The sequence below is a fragment of the Scatophagus argus genome, chromosome 5, assembly GCF_020382885.2.
Source record: "Scatophagus argus isolate fScaArg1 chromosome 5, fScaArg1.pri, whole genome shotgun sequence".
NCBI classification, from domain to species: Eukaryota; Metazoa; Chordata; class Actinopteri; family Scatophagidae; genus Scatophagus; species Scatophagus argus.
In genome coordinates, this window is record NC_058497.1 from 26,357,696 (window position 1) to 26,380,890 (window position 23,195).

The 23,195-nt window shown below is 46.7% G+C and overlaps 1 protein-coding gene across 2 annotated transcripts in view; it reads left to right on the plus strand.

Moving 5' to 3' along the window:
* The window catches only part of LOC124059749 (tumor necrosis factor alpha-induced protein 2-like), a 32,176-nt gene extending 9,276 nt beyond the window's left edge, over positions 1 to 22,900 (plus strand). For both annotated transcript variants that reach the window (XM_046390038.1, XM_046390037.1), the window contains exons 2-16: positions 3,351 to 3,863; positions 4,051 to 4,289; positions 13,090 to 13,367; positions 13,474 to 13,740; positions 14,445 to 14,563; positions 15,247 to 15,361; positions 15,660 to 15,770; positions 16,195 to 16,295; positions 16,401 to 16,517; positions 17,748 to 17,883; positions 19,160 to 19,282; positions 19,381 to 19,536; positions 19,802 to 19,923; positions 20,740 to 21,052; positions 21,175 to 22,900. In XM_046390038.1, coding sequence (XP_046245994.1) covers positions 3,388 to 3,863; positions 4,051 to 4,289; positions 13,090 to 13,367; positions 13,474 to 13,740; positions 14,445 to 14,563; positions 15,247 to 15,361; positions 15,660 to 15,770; positions 16,195 to 16,295; positions 16,401 to 16,517; positions 17,748 to 17,883; positions 19,160 to 19,282; positions 19,381 to 19,536; positions 19,802 to 19,923; positions 20,740 to 21,043 — 2,664 coding nt within the window. In that variant the 5' untranslated portion in view covers positions 3,351 to 3,387 and the 3' untranslated portion in view covers positions 21,044 to 21,052; positions 21,175 to 22,900. The remainder of the gene's footprint in view (positions 1 to 3,350; positions 3,864 to 4,050; positions 4,290 to 13,089; positions 13,368 to 13,473; positions 13,741 to 14,444; positions 14,564 to 15,246; positions 15,362 to 15,659; positions 15,771 to 16,194; positions 16,296 to 16,400; positions 16,518 to 17,747; positions 17,884 to 19,159; positions 19,283 to 19,380; positions 19,537 to 19,801; positions 19,924 to 20,739; positions 21,053 to 21,174) is intronic.
* The last annotated feature ends 295 nt before the right edge of the window (positions 22,901 to 23,195 follow it).

Here is a 23,195-nt window from a genome sequence, read left to right on the forward strand (position 1 = left end):
TGTGTGACCACTGAAGTACTTTTATGGACGTGCTTCATGTCTGTGTGGTCAGACTGTCTAAGTTTTGACTTCACAAAGGAGTATGGTTTTGCTCAGGTGCTAATGGTTTCCTTAACATGATCAGTGTGTCACAGCCACTTCCTGTTGCCTTTAGAACACCTGCATTCACCTGGCCTTGTTAGCACACACTTCCTGTTCCTCACCTACAAAGACTTCTGGTCCAAACTTTTCCAGGTTTCAGCTGGACAAACCATTTGAGAGCGTTCCTGGTGGTTGTGACTGGACCACACCCACCCGGCGAGCAGCACAGACCCAGGAGTCCTCGCCTCTGTCCGTCACACTATCGCTGTCTTTTCCGCTCCCATTGTTTGTGTCCAGGAGCTTCCGCGATGCCCTGCGACCCTCTTGAAGAAAACATGTTGTGTGTGAGCTCCGCCGGGCTCCGCGTGGGTTTCCTGAGCCTGCCGCCGGGGCTGCTGGGTATTTATGGAACCAACACCGCTGAATCACTTCCCACTTCACCCTCCACGCTGTGCCCAGTTTGTGTGTGTGTAGTTTCCTTAGTGTTTGTATGTGTGTGTGCAGTACTTTCCTTTACACGTATGTTCACTCTTCTGGCATGTTCCTCCCGTGAGTGTGTCTATTTCTGGTAGCAGCAGTGTGGCTCGAGCTGGTGAGCCTGCAGCATGAACAACATCCGCTCCCACAAACACACACAAATAGAGACACACACACGCAGAATCAGGCTTTGATTGACGATCACAAACTTTGTGAACGTCTTTGGTTCCAGGTTGTTCTTGCGTCTCCACCTTCAGTCGCTCTGGTTTTAGCTGGCTGTGGCGCAGTCGTGCAGCTTCATAGTGAGTTTATCTGTCAGGACACACCAGCAGACAGCAGCCGGACTCAGTCAGAGAGCAGCTGGTGAACGTAGTGCAGGCATTTCCATCAGCGGGAGGTGGAGACCAAAAACAGAGCTCAAAGAAAGTGAAGAGGTTACCCAACAAGAATGACCATGTGTTGACTCCTGGATGAGAAAACTTGTTCCTGCTGATCAAGAATTTCACTTGCTGCGGGTTTCCCAAATGAAAATAACCGAATGTATGTTTCCCGTTTTGGCTTAAGCTCTGGAATGATTTAACTTTTTCCAGTTATTTCATCCATTTCATTTGGATCTTTGTGCTTGATGCATTTTGCAATTTCTATTTTCTTATGAAAGGCACTCAGTATTTATTGAGGCAGTTTTGATGATGGCTGTGAAGAAACAAGTGTGTTCCTGCCTGCCTCGGCTTCCTTCCACTGGTCGTTTCATAGAAATCCTTTCAGAAACATTTAGGACATAAAGTCATATAAAACTGTGCCCGATGCAACATGTCAGTTAGTTCCTGAGAATTTAAGTTTTATCAGTGTTTGTACATTGAAAACTGTTGCGATAAGAATCATTTAAAACAGCCTGCAGACAGATTCCTATTTAATCATTACAGAGAGCACACAGGGCTGATCTGTGCTCAGGGAAAACTTGCCGTCTGTTAATGTTTGATCACTTTATGTCTTTATGGTTCATCGCTGCGGGAACATGTGACATCAGCTGATTTATAACAAGGCGGGACCAGTCAGGAGCTTCCTGTTCCTGTTCACGCCCGCTGAGCAGTCAATGACACACTGAACATGTGTGGTATACAGTGTCCCCTTTCTGCTGTGTTTAAATCTGTATTTGTCATCACACCTTTCAAGACACCTGGAACTTTTAACAGACACCTTCCAGCCAATCAGAGAGCATCATTTTCTGCTACTTTGGTCTGTCTGACTGTTGGGCTAATCCTTTGCCCTTTCCTGAGGCACTTCTGATGACCTGATGAAAGATAATCCCAGAGGTTAAGGATGAGGTTTCAAGGTTCTTTGGGGGAAGTTTCAGACGTCCTTGAAGTTGTCTGTAGGATTAAGTGGAATCTAATGGTGAGGTTGTAGACTGAAACTGACTGAAGGCGGCCACTGAAAGTCCCTCTCTAGAGCCAGTGTTCGGTCCCTCCATTCTGGGCTCCTGTAGAAACATGGCAGTACAGCACGGAGGAAGACCACCTGCAGCACAGAGGAAGACCACCTGCAGCACGGAGGAAGACCACCTGCAGCACAGAGGAAGACCACCTGGATGGATATTAAAGGCTCGTTCTTGGAGAAGCTCAACAATTCTTAGTGTGAGGCGATGATGCACTTATGAAAACATCATTCTGAATATTATATTCCATTTCTGGCAGTATATCCTGCTACACGCTGGTCCAAGCAGAACCGGATGCTTCAGCACTACTGTTGAGGTGAACACACATGTGATTGGCTGCCTGTCAGAAATGAGTGTTTGTTTGTTGCCAGGGCGTAAAGTGAGGCACTGAGTAGTTTTCTGGTTAAACTTTACCTTGTGCTGTTGAAGGGTGTGACGATAATGTGAATCAGTTTAGGGTCAGTTTGGGTGTGGACACATGAAGGCAACACACCAGACTGGTGGTTTCGGTCACTGGATGTCAGCGTCTCTGCACTGATTAGATGATCAGATGTTTTCTGGAGTACAACAATCGTGGACCAACAGTAATCCTTATGCAGACTGACCCATCTATTGGACTGCCGTTGACATGTATCCCTGTATCCCATGTATCCCTGTAATGTTGCAGCCAATCAGAATGGGGCTGAGGAGGAGGAGGAGGAGGAGGAAGCACCACAGAGTGTGTGTGTGTGTGTGTGTGTGTGTGTGTGCTTCAGTCCTGCTGTCATAACATGTCACTGACTGTCTCAGTCAGGGTGGAGGCTTATCAGCAGAGTCCGTAAGAACTTTCCCCAGTCTGAACACAACAGGTGTGTTCTTCAGGTGTGTGTCGTGTAAAGGAGATGCAGCAGACCGAGTCAAGTCATAGTAGTGACAGAATAAGTGAAACTGTGTATAAAAGATAAAATATGTTTAAAAGAGACCAGAAAATGTACACAAAATGAAGCAATAAACGATGCAACAGAAAATGGAGGAAAGAATAACATTTTTGTTTGGTTTACTTTTGGTTCACTTTTTGGTGGTTTTCTGCAGTTTGTTCCTGTTCCTTCTTATTTACATCTCATACAGGAATGACTGCCTGAAAACTGGCACATCTTAAGAACCTCGATTCAAGTTTTGAATCTTATGTTGATTTCATATTGAACACAACAGCGTGTGCTTTACTGACTTACTGATTTATTATTGTGGAAACTTCATCCTGTCCAGTGGAAATACATGCAATCTTGTCATAGCGTCGTCTTGTCAGCGAGTTACTTTTAGCTCATTGATTGATTGATTGATTGATTGATTGACTAATCCCTCTGTCCTCCCTCCGCAGGTTCCTCCCTCCCTCTTCCCCTTCCCCCAGCTCCATCATGCCCATCTTCAAAAACCTCCCAGTGCGTCTGAAAGGCGGCGGTCCAACCCTAGACAACGCTTTGATCCTCCGCAGGATGAGCCTCAACATCACCCCCCACCATCACAACCCCTTCGACAACGACGAAGACGGCATCCACGGCAACGGCGGCCATGGCAACCACTGGTCACCCGGGAGCTCGCTCCTCGACGGCGACGGGCCAAGGGACCGCAATCCATTCGAGGATGAGGAGGACGAGAATGAGGCCAACGAGGGTAAAAAGGGAAGTGGAGGTGGAGGTGGAAGTTCGGGCAAAGGATCGTTGAAGTTCCCATCGCCGCTGAAGACTCTGGGGAAACTGGGGAAGAACCTGCGATTATCGGGGAGGAGCAAAGGAAGTGAAACGCCATCCCCACAGGGGTCGCTGCAAGGAACGCCTTCACCTGCGCAGAAGAAGAAGAGAGGGAGGCGGAGCTCCGAAGGAAGCTTGCTCAGGTAAGAAGAGGGATGATGGGAGTTTTAAGCCAAGCGAAACTCAAAAAGCTTCTGAAAAAGCCAAACTCATGAGAGATTAGCAGAGTTTATTTGGATGCGACAAGGGAGGTTTGGTTAAATCAAAGGTGATGACGGCAGGTCGTTTCGCTCAGTCACCACCTCATGTCCACCTTCATGTCCACACCAGGTTTGCGGGGAAATATCGTGACACCCTCGGCTCCCGTAAGGAGTCGTTTACCAACGGCGAGCTGAACTGTTCGGAGAGCGAATGCGACTCCACCAGCCGCCGTGTGTCCTTCATGAAAATGGTGGGCCTGGGGAAGCTAAAGAAGGAGTCCATGGCCGACCACTCGTCCCAGGGCGCCGAGGAGCAGCAGGTGCAGGAGGAGGTGGTGGAGAAGGTTAAACCCAGAGAGCCACTCTCAGGTAAGAAAAGCAAAACTCCCATTGAGCAAACTCATTTGCGTCAGCCGGCTGACATGGAAGGAACTGTAGTGTGGAGGCAGACTGAGCAGAGAGCTGATCCTTTGCCACAGCACAGCAGAGTGAAGATGATATCTTCTTCCCCCGAGCCTGCAGATGGATGCCCGGGTGGAGGTGGCTTTTGAAATGCTGCACGAAGCGTAGCAGCCTGCTCATGCATTCATGCACTCAGACGAGTGAGGACTGGAGCTGCTCGGGGCAGATCAGATCGGGACTGAGTGACGGCGGGTCAGCAGTTGTTTTCCACCTTCTCTAAGCTCGAACAGTCTGACCTGCGAGAGGAGCTGACTTCCTGAGCAGCTTACAAGCTTACTTCATTTTAGCTGAATTTATGATTTGGCTTGCTCTTCTTTACTCTTCCACATGGAAAATGTTCAGGTGTTGCCTCTTCCTTATAACGTCAGAATTAGATTCTGAGTGGTTCCTCCTTCCCTGGCACTTTGAGAGTTTGAAGCTGAGGGCTTGGTGCCCAACGTGGCCTCATCAAAGGCCACCTCTGAGCTGACACCAGGAGTAAAAAAGCCAGTTCTTCATTGGTCCACTTGGTGAGCCCAGGACCCACACTGGACAGGTTCCACACTGTATGCAATCTGCATATGCAGTCAAACTCTCTGGCTGAAGTGCAGTCAGAGAGTTTGGTAAACTTGGTGCAAATGGTGAAATCAGTTGAAACAGACTGCGTGTTTTGAACCTGTGCTGCCTACCTGGACAGGTAAGAGAGCCCAGACTGCATCACAGTGAACCAAGAGGAAATCAAACAGCCTGTGATCAGTTCTGCCTGCTGCTGGCTTCCTGTTTCAGAGGACATCAGTAGAGCTTCAGTGTGGCCCAGTGGTCCAATGTGGCCCAGTCCACCTCTGGATGTGGACTGACTGATCAGATCTCACTTGGTCTTCAGTGCATCTTGGGTGCAGTCAGATTTGTAGTCAAAGCTGCCCACTTGTGACAGACTTTAGAACCAGATCTGAAGAGTCTGTCTGTCTGTCTGTCTGTCTGTCTCTGTCTCTCTCTCTCTGTCTGTCTGTCTGTCTGTCTCTGTCTCTCTCTCTCTGTCTGTCTCTGTTTCTCTCTGTCTGTCTCTCTGTCTGTCTCTCTGTTTGTCTCTTTCTGTCTCTCTCTCTCTCTCTCTGTCTGTCTCTGTCTCTGTCTCTCTCTCTTTCTCTGTCTGTCTGTCTGTCTCTGTCTCTCTCTCTTTCTCTGTCTGTCTCTGTCTCTGTTCCTCTCTGTCTGTCTCTCTGTTGGTCTCTTTCTCTCTCTCTCTCTCTCTCTCTCTCTCTCTCTCTCTCTGTCTGTCTCTGTTTCTCTCTGTCTGTCTCTCTCTCTCTCTCTCTGTCTGTCTCTGTCTCTGTCTCTCTCTCTTTCTCTGTCTGTCTGTCTGTCTCTGTCTCTCTCTCTTTCTCTGTCTGTCTCTGTCTCTGTTCCTCTCTGTCTGTCTCTCTGTTGGTCTCTTTCTCTCTCTCTCTCTCTCTCTCTCTCTCTCTCTCTCTCTGTCTGTCTCTGTTTCTCTCTGTCTGTCTCTCTGTTTGTCTCTTTCTCTCTCTCTCTCTCTCTGTCTGTCTGTCTGTCTGTCTCTGTCTCTGTCTCTTTCTCTGTCTCTCTCTGTCTCTCTCTGTCTGTCTCTGTCTGTCTCTGTCTCTGTCTCTCTCTCTTTCTCTGTCTGTCTCTTCTCTCTCTCTCTCTCTCTGTCTGTCTCTCCGTCTCTCTCTCGCCGTCTGTTAAAGTTGCCGTCCAGTTTGTTTTCATACCACCCTGACTGATCTTATCAGCGTCTGCTGGCAATCTGTGGGTTATTTTAATCTCCAGCACCGACATTGAATGGTGGACAGACAGACAGACAGACAGACAGACAGAGATGGGAGGGGGTGAGGACAGACAGACAGGTGACCTCAGGTCTGACTGGGTTTCATTGAGATAAAGTTAATTCTCCACAAGGACACTGGAATGTGGAAGTGTGTGTGTGTGTGTGTGTGTGTGTGTGTGTGTGTGAGGTATAAGTGTTGGGCCGGTCCTGGAAACTTTCTAAGGGCGTCTATTGTTTATCACACCCTGTTTACTCTGCTGTTTGGTAATGAATGATTTAACTGTGTGTGTGTGTGTGTGTGTGTGTGTGTGTGTGTGTGTTGAGTTCCCCCACACCCTTGTTCACATGTTAAAACGGTTACTCTGCTGTATAACGTGCAGTGTGTCAAACTGTGACAGGATGTGTGATGAATGCAGACCAGAGCCTGAAGTCACAATGTGATCTGGATTCTGCCTCAGGGTCAGGATGTGATCGGGTCTGTCGGACGGCGTCTGCAGGTGGTCTTGGTGTTCAGATCGCTCAGATGCAGGTGGGGTTGTGTGTCGGGTTGTCATTTTCAGGCTCTCCATGATGCCTGCGCCCTGGACGATTGGAGGCTGTGATTGGCTGGAAGAAGCAGGTTAAACTGTGTGCGGTTCAGGTGCAGCAGCTTCAGACTCAGCGAGGCTGAGCAGGAGCACTTGGTTCAGGTCTTACGGGTGCAAAGACGAGATAAACAGCTTGTCCCTCACAAGTGGTTCACTGAACTCAGCTGCTGTCGTGAACGTCTCGTCTTGTGGTCTGCGGACGTCCTCACAGTGCAGCCGGTAAGTCGAGCTGTTTGGGACGCGAGGATCATAAAGGGGCAGTTCACCCAATGATCGGAAACGTCTCCACGCGTCTCCTCCTCCCTGCTGTTCTGCTGTGAGCTGCAGACTTTGGGAGACGTTTGTCTTCTCTTCAGTGTGGTTTGACTTCTGAACTGAACGGCAGGTCCTTTTGAACTCAGATCTGAATGATGTGTGTTAACACAGCAGTGATGCAGGTACAAACAGCTCACACACACACACACACACACAGCTGATCTGCTGATGCGGAGGTTTAGCGGCGAGTCCTCGCCTGAACGTGCTGAACTTTCTCTGATCTCAGACTTCATGTAGTCGACACATAACAAACAGCAGTGGAGGACTAAATCTGTTCACCTTTTCCCCCAACTCCTGTGTGTGTGTGTGTGTGTGTGTGTGTGTGTGTGTGTGTGCGTTTGATTACAGTAATAACAGAAAAAATACCCAAAATACTAATATCCATCACACTTTCTGAAAATGATGTCAGCTTACTGATAGAAACTGAACCGTCAGTTAAAGCCTGTCAGTCATAAATACAGCAGAAGTAGCATAAAGTGGAAATACTCAATAAAATATATTTTGAGTACTTTGTTTTGTTCGTATTGTTTCACATACAGGTCAGGGCTCTGTGTGGGCCAGTCAAGTTCTTCCACACCAAACTCATCCAACCATGTCTTTATGGAGCTTTGCTTTGTGCACTGGGGCACAGTCATGCTGGAATAGAAAAGGGCCTTCAACAAACTGTTGCCACAAAGTTGGAAGCATAGCATTGTCCAAAATGTCTTGGTGTGCTGAAGCATTAAGGTTTCCCTTCACTGGAAGTCAGGGGCCCTGAGGAACGGCCCCACAGAGAGGGGTGTCCCTGTACTTTTGTCCACATAGTGTGTTTCCTTTGATGTTCCTTCTGACCGAAGTTTGATTGCTGATTGTTGTCTTCATGCATTCTGCCTTCTTATGTCAGCATGCAGAGCTGACAGCCGGGCTAACAGGCAGAGGTGACAGGTGTGCAGCAGAGCGTCAAACATCATCAGCACCACCATCTCCACGCTTCACGCTTCGCCATCCACGCTCCCTTCTGATTGGAGCATGAAGATTAATCCTGTTATCCTCCTGCACAGGATGATGACTATCAGGAGACAGTCAAGTCTTCTGCAGTCATTAAATAAATAGAAAAACAGCAGCCTGCTGAAGTGCAGCATATGATGTAAATGAGACTAAAATCAGATTTCAAAGTACAATAATTTGTTTAAAATTTTTTTCAAGATTTTCACCAAAACGTCTGAAGACCTGAAGACATTTTCTATCCCGAAGGTCAAAGGTCGTGATGTTTCCTGTCCATCAGCTGGAGACTCTGAACTGAGCTGCTGGGCTGAACGTGTGTGAAGCCTCCACCTGTTACAGCCTGTAGCTGCAGCAGCCGTACCTTTGTGTCTTTGTATCTTTGTATCTTTGTGTGTTTGCATCTTTGTGTCTGAGGCTTTGCAGGCCACCTCAGGCTCAGGGGTTTGATGACGCTGAGCTTCAGCTGGATCTCAATGGATTGATGAAGTATTTGATTTCCAAAGCAAACCAAACTTCCACACACAAACACGTTTATGGACGAGACGCCTTTGACTTCAGGCGGCTTGTGGGAAATTCTGTTGATCCTCACTGCAGTGAAGTGACTTTTATGAATGAGCTTTCTGAATAATCAGAGTTTTGTTACTGCGTCACAGATGTGTGTGTGTGTGTGTGTGTGTGTGTGTGTAACAGCTGGGGTGTTTTTAGCTGTCAGGAAGCAAACAGTTATTATGAAATCAGGTTTTTGTTGGAGCTTGTGTTTAGAGAAAACTGACGTCTGTTTGTGTCTTGTACTTGATGTGTGTACATGTACGCAGTGTCAGCAGTGAGTGCTGTGATGCTGCTGCAGGACGTTCAACACGTTACTGTGTCTGATTTACTGTTCCTGAGTCAGTTTCAGTGCCTGAAGCCTCCTGATCTTCATCACAGCCTCCTTCGTGGTGTCAACCAGCCAAAGGCCACAAACCAACGTACTGAAAGTGATCCACTCGTTTTCTGCTGATCTTCCTTTCCTCTCTGACCGAGTAAAACCTCGGCACACAAACCGAAGCCGAGACAGACCTGAAACATGTTCCCACCAGCTGCTCTCTCAGTACCTCGATGATGGCTGCCAGTCCTCAGCGACTGAGGTCCAGCGACACACAAAGTCAGGACCCTGTTTTCACACGTGTTGGTGTGTAAATGATCCATACGTGCTGGAAGTGTTGGAGCGGCGCAGCAAGCGGTGATTTATTACCAAAGTCCTGACTGAATACTAAGCCGACGTCAACAATCGAGATGAGGACCACAGGACTGCGGGACTAAATGGACAAGTACTTCTGTGACTGGGCTCACTTTGACCTTGGGTTACAGTTTGAGGTGAAGGACTGATGTTCTTTACACACACACACACACAGTGTGGAATGTGTGTGTGTGTGTGTGTGTTTAATCCGTGATCGTATTACCTCAGTTCAGCTTCAGACCAGCAGCTCTACAGGCTGTTTGCTGGCGTGTTGCTGCAGGTTTCAGGTGGTGAAATGTGAAACAGCAAGTCCACTTTGAAGACTCTTAAAACCCTGAACACACCACAGTCGGGTTCATCGTATGTTCCACACTCGGTTCAGCACAGCTTTCATAAAGTTCAAAGTGTTTCGGTCAGGAAAAGCAGCCACCTGCTCCATCATCTGACCGTCTCTCTGTGGTCTGTCAGGTGAGTCGGATCAATGAACACGCTGTTCCTGACGTGTGAACCAGCTCGCAGCTCGCCGAGCGCTCCCTCAGCCGCACTCGGCCCGGGAGCTGCCAAGACGCTGGAGTTCAGGCCTGTCGGGACCGGTCGGTGATTAGCACGTCCTCGTGCAGCTGACGAAGGTCTGAAGAGCCAGAAGAGTGTGACTGAGCAGGACTTCCTGTTGGGGACGGCAGCAGACGCTTCACTCTGCTGATAGGCTCTTATCACACCGACAGAAATGACTTCTGAAAACATGGAGCTTCTTCACGGCTTCACACATTCTGTATTTCTGTGTGTGAGACGTTTGTGATTCTGATGATTAAAATGGGATCATTTTTATGGAACAAACTGGGACGGACACCGAGTGCTTTGAACGTTTAGAAGAAAGAAAGAAATGAAAACGTAGAAGCGAAGAGCAGCGAGCAGTCAGAGGAAACATCTTCGCTCCAGCTGTGCCTGCAGGGCTGAGCTGGACAATCCTGCTCTTATGAGATGCTGTGTGTCGTGACAGGAAGTGCGCACCGAGTGAGAGCTCGCTAATCGCACTAAACTGAGCATCTTTGGGCTTTGGACGGGTGCTTTGACACTGAGAGACACGAAGGCCCCATCTTGGATTTGATTTCCACGTTTTAATCACTTTCTGCTAACTGATGTTTAATAGGCTGAAGTTGTAACCAGACTGCAGTTTCAGTACTGTGTTTGAAGGATGAAGGATTCCAATGCTTCTACAGCGTGTGCAGTACTGTTTCACCTCAAATCCTCTAATCCAAGACTGGAGAAAGTCTGGATGTGACGCTTTGTACGAAGGAGGAGCACAGAGGAGAAAAATGTGAAGGAAGAGCTTGGATTACAGTCTGCACACACACTCACACAATACTGCTACTGTTGGCACGCACACGCACACACACACACACACACACACACACACACTCAAGCCTTCGTCTCCTTCAGGTGAATCCCAGCAGGTCAAATCTGAGATTTTCCGACTCAGCAGCTTCAGTTTCACACTGAGAGCCACAGAGTTCACTTTGTGTTCTGCTTCGAGCCGCCAGAAACCTCAGACGTCGGGCCAACGTGGAAGCGAATGTCCTGTCAGAGTCGGTGGAGACCAAACCCGAGCTGAGAGCAGCCCGAATGTTGAACTCGCCAGGTGAAGATGGACACCACGTCAGTTAAAGTTGCTGTTGCTCTCTGCAAACGAGCCGCGATGAGCGTGAAACTCATTCAGCTTTTTAAAGCCTTCACACAGGCTCACATTACACCCGATCCAGTGTGGTGTCCGTGGGGCATTTAGGAAACAAAATGAAAGTTGGATTCCACAGTTGTTGGTGTTTGTCAGTGTTGTGTGTCGTAGTGGAAGCAGTGGTGACTTACTGCACCTCCAACCCCACCCGTCTCACTCCTCACGTCAAACCTAACCAATCAGGAGCTGAGCAGGGCGGGTCTTGGTGGTGGTGATGTAGGTAGGACTGGTGGTGTCTGAGAGGGTGGAGGTGAGCGGGGCTTCATCCATTCAGCTGGAGCACATTTCCTCTGAAGGCTGAAGCTGAACAATAAGAGCTGTGTTTCTGTGTGGAGGGCAGTCGGTGTGTGTGCGTGCGTGTGTGTGTGTGCGTGCGTGTGTGTGTGTGTGTGTGTGCGTGTGCGCGCGTGTGTTGTTATAGCTGTTAGTGTTTTACGAGCTTCAGCGTCGTTTGGCTCAAAGTGCTGACAGATCACTTTACAGTGGTCACACCCTGTGCGTGTGTGTGTGTGTGTGCGTGCATGTGTGTTTTAGATTTGGAAGTAACCCGACTGGTGCTGATGTCAGCTCTCATTTGTTTCTGTGGGGACCAGGACGAGCGCTCTGACATCACTTCCTGTCTGGCGTCTGTTCTGCAGGTGAACTGGCCGTTAGTGTTATTGCAGTTGTTGACTGTAGCAGAACACGTTTGAGCCTCTCAGAAAGTCTGATGGGAGCACTGAGACCCGGTCTGAACGGGGAGGACCAAGCTTCACTTCCTGACCGCTTGAGGAAACGACGGCAACTTGAACCAGAAGGTCAACTCGGCGTGGAGCCGAACTGCTTTAATACTGCGACCTCCGACCTCATCGCTGCTGCAGGAACCAAACAAAATAAAAGACTGAACTGGGAGTTCAAAGCCGAGATGTTCCCCTCACATTGTTCTGTTTACAGAGATGATCTTCCTCTGGGCTGTCACTGTGTGTGTGTGTGTGTGTGTGTGTGTGTGTGTGTCTTCCTCTGAGCTGGACGAACAAGGCAACATCTGGAGGCCTCACATCCTCACACTCCACACTCTCTCTCACTAAACACACACACACACACACACACTGTCAGAAGGGAGGATTTTATTTTGAAGGTGTAGCCCTGGAGAAGCTCTGACGCCACAGTTGAAGTAGAATGTGGCATCACTTCCTGTCCAGCTGCGTGCGTGTGTGTGTGTGTGTGTCGACTTCCTGATGTGTATTATCTGGCTGCTGCAGTGTCATGATACGATGAATAACTGAGTCATATTTCCTCTTTAATTATTCTGCGTCATGGCTGTTTCTGGTTTTCCTTGACGTGTTGACTCACTCGGTCTGCTCGTCCAGATGGTGGTCTGAGACCAGCAGGACTCGGCCTGGTGCAGGTTTTCAGGTGGACCCATGTGTTGGTGTTGGTGTGTTTCCATCTGTCAGTTTAGTTGCAGTCGGAAGGCGGTTTGTTTCCAGGCGGTTTGTTCCAACACTGACACACCACAGACAGCCCTGTGACATCAGCCCGCCGCTGGGACGTATGAATAACACGTGTCTGTCCCTTCTTAGTGGACAGGCGGGTTGGACACCAAGGCCACGACTTCAGGACACGTTTCTGACAAATGAAACTCAACGTGGCTCCATGTTATCCGCCTCATACTAACGAAGGCCCAATAAGCTCCACCCGCTCGTCTCTTCCTCTGCAACAAAACAAACTGAAAAGTTGGCTGGATGTGTGTGTGTTTGCCTGTCGATGAACCGCCGTTTATTCAGACGAATCATCCAGAATAAAACTGTCACAGGACAGATGTACTGCTGCTGATGAAGTATTAAAAGTATTAATCCCACAGTGTAGAAAAGCTTTAAAATCCAGAAGCATTAGCATAAAAACTGACTTGAAGTACTAAAAACAGAGTATCTCTACACTGTAGTATTGCTACTTTTTGTAAGTACAACATCTGAGTACTTCCTCCACCTCTGGAAAGTACGTGCTCTGCCTGCACCTGCTCGATTAAATGACAAAATGTCTGCTGCTTCTCACGCCTGAAGCTCAGCGAGCGTGCTGATTGGCTGCAGCTGAACGAACCCTGAATGTCTCCTCGTCTCCTTCAGTCTTGGAGATCCTGCAGCTGGTGAAGAAGCGGGACCTCCTCCTGGCCGACACCCACATCCTGGAGTTGGAGCAGGAGTGTAGTGAGTCCGTCGCGGCCGACCGGGGCACCGCGTCGCAGCCGGAGGACGCCGGCGGCCTGAGCGTCAAAGATGGCGGCCGGAGAAAGGCGAAGGATGTGGAGCTGCTGTATGAGGAGCTGCAGAAGGAGCTGTGGGCCGTCGTCAGGGAGTCTCTGCGGTCCCCGACAGCCGGGCCAAACCTGGGCCTGGTGGTTCAGGTGGGTGCTGACTGCTGCTGCTGTGGAAACAAGTACTGCACTCAAGTACAAATACAAGAACTGTTATTTCAAATGAATCCTATTCTGTGTGCGTGTGTGTGTGCAGGTGCTGCAGCAGGAGGAGCAGACTGATAAGGAATGGGCCCTCAGTGAGGCCGCGGCCCCCGGGGGCCCGAGGCCTCGCCGCCTGAAGCAGAAGTGGAGGGAGGCAGTGGAGGAGGTGGCAGATGGGTCCCTCCCTCAGAGGGCGGAGTTCACGGCCGGAGAGCTGGACCAATACCTGGACCGGCTTCGAGCCCGGGTGGTGGAGGACCTGGGGGCTGCCAAGAGGAACGTGGTGTCCATTTACCCTGAAGATTACCAGCCCTTCCAGGTGAGAAAACACCAGGACACCAACGCCACAAGGCTCCTTCCTGACCCTGAAGCTCCACCTTCCCTCAGACCGAAGAGAAAGTGAGGAGGCTGCGAGCTAAGACTGACGCAAACTTTATTTAAAGGACTTGCAGTCGTTAGCAGCGACTTTTACTTTGACTTTTACTTTGACTTTTACTTTGACTTTTACTTTGGCGTTGTTGTGTGCTGAAGAGGCCCAGCGATGGCTCAGCAAAATCAGAAGCCTGTAAATGAATTTTTAGGAATTCCTCACGCTGCTGTAGCATTAAAAACTAGTTGTGTGGTCCAGACCTGCTCTGTGTGAAGACCCGCTTTAGGTTGTTGTTGTGTAAATAAACAAAACGTGATATGTGAACACGAGTTAAAAAACCACAGACTGATTTAGTTTGGTTTCGACATTTGAACACATCACTTTGGGTTCTGGGCTCTGCAGATTAGTCGCTGATGAAAATTAGTGTGAGATAGTTTGAAAAAGTCATATGAAGATGAAGTTACTGTAAAAGTGATCTCATTACGTTGGGTTTGTGGATCTTGGAGCCTGTGAGTCTCCTCAGCCTGTCCTCAGTCCTCACTGATCGTCCGCGACCAACTTGTTGCTGAGTCACAGTTTGCAGTCGGTGAAACTGACGCCAGAATGTTCCCTTGACGACGATGCTCTTTAACCTTTGACCTCCCACCTGTCAGGTGTACGTGCAGAGCTACCACCAGGCGGTTGCTAGGCGACTGCGGGCTATCACTGACAACCAGCTGGAGATCACTGACATCTACTCCCTGCTCGACTGGCTGCACAACATATATGACAGGTACACACACACACACACACACGCACACACACACACACACACACACACACACACGCACACACAGACACACACACGCACACACACGCACACACACACAGACTGGTTGCACATGTTGGTCACCTCTGAATTCTCACAAGTAGACCAAATAGCTCCAGGAACTACGGAATCAGAGGAGCTAAACAGGAAGTCCCTTTTCTGTGTTTCCTGTTTCTGTTTCCAGCTCTCCTGAAGACTGATGTGAACCGTGAGTGTTTAAAATAGATATGTTGGAAAAAGTACACGTCAGCGTTCGTCATTACACCCTTAAAGTTGAAACAACAGCCGGTGGCCTCCGGGAAGACGCTCACTCCGTGTCACAGTTAAAAATAATTGAACATTTTTGTTTTCCCTTGTTGGTTATGATAGCAGACGTTTGGTTCAGTGTGACAAACAGCAGCGGAGATAAACAGACTTCCTGTTTGTTCTTACTTTACTGTATGCTGGCTGTTTCAGTGCCAGGGTTTGCCAAATTGTGAAAACCATTAGAAAGGTGTGCCAGTGAAGGCGGGACTTCCTCTACACCCGGAACTATCGTACAGCTCGGGAACCGGATTTAGTCTGAGGTTCCTGAGTTTCTTTAAAGGTTGTTCTTGTTCCTGTGTAAACGTGCGCTCAGACATCATGTTGTCTCGGTGTCTTTTCAGAGACGTTCTGGGGACGGTGTGCATCACGAGTCCATTCAGCCGCTCGCATCTCAGTCCTCTGCTGCCTTCGGAGACTGTGGACAGGCTGGAGCTGGACTGTCTCAACTCTGTTAGGGTGAGACAATACACTCAAGCTATAATAAAAGTCTTTAGAGACGTTGCAGGGCTGATCAAAACTTGGTTTGATCAGCTGACAGAAAACAGCTTTCAGTGAACACAACAACCAAATCGCTGGACAAATCAGAAAGTTGTTTTGTGATCTCGAACCAGTTAAACTCGAGTTAGCACAATGCTAAAAGCTAAAGGCTGCCTGGTGCGTTTGTGCTCCTGCTTCATTTTGATTGGCTGTGTTATTCTGCTGCAGTGCTGTTTCTGGCGGTCTGAGGTGCGTTTGTTTTGATCCCCCTGTGCAGGCTAAAGTGACCACTGAGCTGAGTCAGGTTCTGGACGAGGAGGAGAAAAGATGGATGGAGTCGCTGCACATCGAGGAGTATCAGATCACTCTGGCCAAGACCGTCATACAGGTGCCCCCCTCCTTCTGTTACCATGGTTACTGCAGGTGTGTCTGAGCTGATGGATCCAAACACCACCCACCAGCTCAGTTTCCTGTTCGTTTAAATAAAGGTTGTTGAACGAGAGTGAATTGTTGCATAACGCTGCTTTTTGTACACTGATTGTTTTCTGAGTCTTTGGTTCAACTGCAGCCAAAGTCAACACCGAACACTTCCTGATCTCACACACACACACACACACACACACACACTTTAACATCATTCATTTCCATGTAAGAGCTGCTGTCCTCTAGTGGCCAAAGAAAGTATAACGAGAAGAAAAGCCTCACACAAAGACAGTTTAAAGGTCAACTGAGATGGACGGAGTGTCCCTGAATGCATCAGTGTGAATGTGTCTGTAAAAGAAATCCTACTGACGGACTGCTTGTTGTTCCAGAGGCTGCAGGTCGATCTCGAGCGATCTGCCTCCATCAACAGCAGTTTGGGCTCCAGAGTGGCTCAGTGCAGCCTCAACGGCCTGGCCGACTTTCTGTACAGGTACACACACACACACACACACACACACACACACACACAGGTTTAAAGCTGTTGGGATTCATAACAGCATTGATTCTGATGTGTGTTGGTGACTCTCTGTCTTAGTTTCCAGCGTAAAGTTGAGATGTTTCATGAAGGGATGCAGAGCGGCATGTTTGGAGACAATGAGGATGGTTATGTGTCCAAAACCATTGCCCTGGTCAACTGCTGTCCTCCATTCAGGTACAAACAAACCAGAACAAACTCCTGAATCTGATATAAGAGCTTCTCCGACAGCAGAAGATCTCACACAACAAATTTCATTTCACTTCATTTTTATCAGCTGATCACCTTATTCAGAATCAGAATCAGAATCGTCTTTATTGCCATGTGAGTGAAGAGGTCTCACATTACTAGGAATTTGTCTTGGTGATTGGTGCATACATAAAACATAAGAATGAGTAACATATAATAATAGAACAAAATAAAATAGAATAATAATAATAATAAAACAAAATAACATAAGATAAGTAAAGCAAATATGGTTGTGGAGGTGGGACAAAAGTGAGGTAGTGCAGGGTGGAAGTAGTGCCAGTAGGTGAGGTAAACAGTGCAAATGGTCAGCAGGTGGATCATGACATGAGCACAGATCAGTTCCTGTGCTGAAGTAACTAAAGTGCAGAGCAGAATGTCAGTCAGCTGTTCTTGTGGCGTGAGGTTTTGGTCCGAGTGGACCGTAACCTCCTGCCTGAAGGGAGCTTCTCAAAGAGACAAAAGGAGAACTTTAAATTTCTTCTTACGTGTTTCTCATCAGCTTCTGTTGAGCAAATCAAAAGTGGGATCTTAGATCCAATGGTGTGACTGGCCCACTGCCACATCACACTGTGGTGTATTTGATGGAGTTGGCAGTTGATGATGAAGTATATTGGTTTATACTTTAGTGTATGTACTAAATGCTTAATGTATTTTACTGATAATAATTTTGTACCTTCATTTAAGTCAAATTAAAAATAACTTATCAGCTATGGTTATGCTTTAGACTGCACATAAAACATATAAACTTACAAAATATGATGTGCTGCTTCAGACTTAGCTAACTACCAGCAGTACATAATATATGTACAACAGTGAAATGCTGCTTATACATCAATGATGATAATACTTACACAAATGCAGAATGTTTATTTTTAATTATCTGTAGTAATTAGTATTGATTAATAAGTACGTAATTATTTTTAGTGTTGTACTATTGCTGAAGTAGAATATCTGAATGTGATACTAATGATGTTCCACAAATATTGCAACATTTTCAACTTTCACTTCCTGTCATTTATTTTCATTTAGTCTGAAGTCCTGACTTGGTAGGTGTAGGATCATGGTCCCCGTGTTGATGTACTGTGTGTGTGTGTGTGTGTGTGTGTGTGTGTGTGTGTGTGTGTGTGTGTGTGTGTGCGTGTGTGTGTGCGTGCGCAGAGGCTTCGTGCAGCGCTGTGCTCAGTGTGATCCTTCAGTCACTGAGGACTCTCTGCGTCGAGCCAACAAAGCTCTGGATCACATCGTCCATCAGGGTGTCAGAGTGCTGTCTGAACGCCTCTACCTGCATATCAGGGTACACACACACACACACACACACACACACACCAACAACAAGTCAGAATGTTTATGAGCTGACACTCGAATGTGTTTGTCCGCCCTTCAGCCGCCTTTCAGTTGACCTCCTCTTTTCTCTGTTGCGTTGAGGCCACACCTCTGTTGTCTCTGCAACAATAAAGCTTTCTGAATTCAATTTAATCTTTAACCTTCGTTTATTCTGGGAATGTTTGTTAAAATGCAGAGTCAATAGCCTGGTTATACACAAAGACACAGCTGGAAACATCCTGCTGGTTTGTAGTTGAGGTTAGGTTATCTTATATTATAGTTTAGATTAGATAAGATTTCTTTAGTTTGGTTAGTTGGAAATGGTTTGTAATTTTGTTCAGTGTTGGTTCAGTGTATAAAATGAAAACCTCCTTGTTTCCTAAGATGCCATCTTTACATTTCCTGGTGGAAAATATGAATTGTAAATCAAAATATAAATCGCATGTTTCTTTATGGTGGAGAGGAGCCTTTTTATCCCTGGGTGGAGGAACAGCCTCCACCAGCAGGGGAGGGCAGCTTTGTGTGTAGTCCGAGGTGAAGCGCAGGACAAAGTACCTGCTGGGCCGCTCGGTCCTGCTCGTTAGCTCATTGCTGTGAGTGCGTGATGATAAATATCAACACTTTGTCAATGCCTCCCTTATCTCATTGGTCACAGCTGTATCGTGAGAAAAATGAGATTAGATTAGATTAGATTAGATTAGATTCAGCTTTATTGTCATTACACATGTACAAGTACAATGCAACGAAACGCAGTTTGGCATCTAACCAGAAGTGCAACAAACAGTAAGTGTCAGGTATACAGTAATTTACAGTATGTACAGGGTATGTACAGGTGTCTATGCTACAGGTATATTATAAACATGATATACAGGTAGTTGTCATATATACAGTGTTTCTAAGTACTATGAACATACTATACAGATGGATATGTGCTTAAATGTGCATCCAGTGTAGGCGGCAACTGTAACACAATTTACAAATGATATTTACAGATGTTAAATTAACTATAAATCACTAGTGCAATGGACAGTATGGTGTGTACAGCGATAGGCAGTAGGCTAACTATATTAACTCAGTACGTAGTACTCAGTTAGGACAGGGTGGTGTAGTGGAGTGTGGTGTAGGGTGAGGGTGTTAGTGGGGGCTGAGTTCAGTGAGGAAATATTTTGATGGTTAAAGATCAGAATATTTAACTTCCACAGTCTGAACATAATAACAAGCCTAAGTATAAAATGTCTGTCTGTTAGCTGTTCTTTGAGCGGCTCGTGAAGAGGAAGTGGCTGAGCAACACAGAGCCATACGAGCAGATCGAAGCTGTCATCAAAGAACACTTCAAGAAATACCAACGGATGGACAGTCCACCTTACCAGGTAACAACACATGATGCTTGACCATGTGAAACCATGTGGTGATTCCAGTCCAGCAGGGTACTCTAATCCGGTTTCCTGTCCCCGTGTCTCGCTCTCAGCTGCTGGTGGCGGAGGTCCATCGGCGGGTGGTGATGGAGTATCTTCGCTCCGTCATGCGAGGCAGGATCATCTGCACCTCGATGAAGATGAGGAAGAGAATGGCCAGCCGGCTCAGAGACGAAGGCAAACAGATCAAAGTCCTCTTCAAAGATCTGGTCAGTGAGAGTTTTGCCCCACTGTCAGCTCCCCGATGCCCCCCGAGGAGAATTTGTTATGCTGAACGTCAGGTGCAGACCAGATCGTGTAACTTGACCAGAAACACTTCACAGATGCTCCCTCTTCAGGGTTCATCCTGACTGAACGAAGTCACAACTATGAGATGTTTTTCTGTCTGAGAAGAGGACTTCTGTCCTTCATGGACTTCAGTTCAGTGGACTGATGATCCTCTAATGATTGTTCATATCTGTGTCTGTCTGTCAGGAGTCTCCATCCAGCTGGTTGGACAACGCTCTGCCTCACATCTCAGAGATCATCCAGCTGGAGGACGTCCCCTCCATCCAGATGGAGGTCGGAGTTCTGGTTCGAGAGTTTCCAGACGTCAGGTATGAACAAATCAAGCAAACCCAGCTCTGTTTATTCTTCTTCATCTTCTCCTTCTGCTTTCAGTGTATTTGAACTGTTCAGCGTGAACCTCAGCAAACATCTGGCGGACTGGCGGGGAGCTCTGCACTGAGATTAATAAATAAATAAATAAATAAAGTAAATAGAAAGTAATACTTGATAACAAGGACCAACAGAATGTTTTGTTCTCCTGCACAGTTCCACAGTGTAGAAGTACTCTGCTACAACTGAAAGTCCTGCTTTCAAGCTCTTACTTCAGTAAAAGTACTGCAGTAAGAGAAATATGCTTAAAGTACCAAGTACCATGGGACTACCATTTACTGTGTACCATGTACCATGTTATGGGACTGGACTTGCTGTGGAGGAAGAAGTACTTGTACCTTTTACAAAACTAAAAGGAGCAATGCTACTTTGTAAAAGTACTGTGTGGAAAGAAAACGTCCTACATTTCCAGATTTCACTTGAATAAAAGTATAAACAGCAAAATTTAGAGTACTGAAGTAAAAGTATCTGTTCGCATCATAGCACAGCATCTGTGGCACAGGCTCATGTTTTATGAACTCATCATGTTTTGTTGTTGAAACTTATCTCGAAATTATAAGGAACTTTCTCAAAGTGGTGATAATTAATCTATATATATATATATATACTTCGTCTTTATTTCCAGAAAGGTTCTCTTTATAATAATTTACGGGATCTTTTGTTCATTCTATTGGCTGAAATGAGTATAAAGTATGAAATCAAAACAAGGGCAAAGTAAAAGTTAAAACTCCTGTTCTTTTATTCTCTCTGTCCAGGAAGAAACATGTGTCGGCCATTTTGAACATCCGGGGGATGACTCGTCAGGCGGAGCGTCAGGAGATCCTGAACATTGTCAAAGACATCGAGAGTAGCGACGGCGGTGGCAGCAGCGGAGGACTGGCCCGGCTGTCCCGGGACCGAGCGCTCTTCTCCGAGGTGCCGGTCACCTCTGAGGTCCACTGTCTGAACGTGGGCCTGAGCCGCATCGCCCTCACCGCCTCGTCCTGCATCAGCACCCTGCGGCCGTGCCGACGCAAAGCCCGAACACCCGTCCAGGAAAACCCTGACGATGTCCTCTGAGAGGCCGAGGTTCAAACTGTTTTCTGGTTTCAACACAGTCATGATTATCCGCCAAATTACCAGTGACTATCACACTGCTGCTCCTGAGGGATCCACCACACTTACATTTTTTTCCGTCTTTTCTTTTCCAGGAGACTCTGGAGAAAATACTAAAAAGGAGGAATGTAGGCAAGCGGTTTAAAGGTCAGGTGGAGACTAATACAAGATCAGCTTTTAATCTTTCTCTTTTATTGTAACATGCACAGCTTTACTTTCTGGAATCCTGACTAAATCTGAGCTGTCAGTGCTGACAGGAAAACAAAACAGGAAAGAAAAGACAAAAGTCCTGGTGGACGAGGAGTCATGATAATAAGAGGACATGATGGCAAGAGATGACAAAACTGGACTGAAAAATCAGTTCTGTTTTTGGCCGATGTGTCGGTGATGGATGGGGGAAATAATTATTCCCACGTTTTTGGCCACAAAGGCATCACGGCGTCACTCTTACGGGTCTCCGCCCCACAGGAGAAAACAATCAATCCCTGACTAATTTGTTTTTATTGAAACATCACAGTTAGATTTGAAATTTAAACGTCATTATGCTGAAGAGGTTCACATTGTTCGCCTGTGGAAAAGAAGATTCAGGCTCAAGGTCTTAAGACCTGGTCACATCAGAGTCATGCCACAGTGAATTTTGGTGAAACTAGACACCTAAAATCCTGCTAAAACCACAATGTCTCCTTTTGATGTTCATGTTTCTACACCTGTTCAAATCAGACACTGGATTTGGAAGTTGAAGAGGTTGGAGTTGATGGAAGTTAGGCCTAATAGATAAAGCTAGCTAGCTCACAGTTTCCCTCGTAGCTCTGTTCCTCGCGCTGCTAAACTGGGCTAACCACATCCTAATTTTTGTTGACGGTGTACGATCGTAGGCGCGTTTCTCACAAAAAAATGAACATAAGAAAGACTAGCACCACGCTAGAAAGCTCTCTACGCTAGCTCGTTTTGCTAACCGAAAGTGAGCAGATCGGTCGCTGTCTGGACTGAAGTGCATTATGGGACAAAGAGCAGAAGAGGAGAACTGAACAGATCATCAGGACTGCTGACTCTTCACATTTTGTACCATCAGAACCCAGGAACCTGGACTGTGGTTCTTGACAGGCTCAGTGGACTGAAACCACACTGCACAGGTAACCAGACTGCCTGCCGAAATGCGTTTTGAGGATTTCTCCCCCGACTTGGAAATGTGGATTTTAGTTTTTAATCTCATCGTAAGGAGAAGCTTCATGAGAGATGTAGTTTTATTGTTGCACATGATTTTTAAAACAACACAACTTTAATCAAAGGTACTTTTTGATGATCTGAGTCTCATCGTGCTGATGGTGTATTTAAAGCAGTGATTATAGTTATATGGGGATTATTATATATGTGGGACACAGTAGTTGTTTCTTTTAACTGACTTTTATTTCAGAATATCTGGTGTTAATTCAGCGCGTTAAACAGTTTAGGCGTAGAGAAAATGGGAGGGCTCACTCATCTGAAGGACAGAACTGCATTGGGATCAAACGTCTTCTCATATTTTAACAGTTAATTGTGCATTTCCTCAGTCCACATTTAATGTTTTAACTCGCAAACTACAAATAGCATTTAAATTCCTGGTCATCATTTTGCCAACCGTTGTCAGAAACATTTAAAACAGAAAGATGTTGTTACGCGCTCTGGCCACCAGAGGGCAGAGGTGTTTTTTCCCAGATTAGAGTCACTTTCTATTCTGTGTCCTATTTTCCGTTCTCCATCTCTTGTAAATGTGGATGTATGAAATGATCTTTCTGTACAGAAATCAACTTTTAGTGACAATAAAACAGATCAGATCACTGACTGCTATTGTTCTTTGATTTGTTCAGTGAATCAGTCTGTCTCGTAGGATTTGATTGGTATTTTTTATGTCTGATGTAATGCTGGCATTTTAAAGAAGAATCTGAGTCATTTCAGTTATTGTTTTTGGGCAGATGTAGTTTCAAAAGGCTAATTAGAAATTGTTCATTTTTATTTTCACCTTCAAAGCTAAAACATTGTGTGCTTTTTGTTTCTTTTATTTTCTTTCTTTCTTTTTTGTTTTGACTGGAGGACACCCACCATCTGCATGGGGAAGAGAAATGTTTTGTCTCCAGCT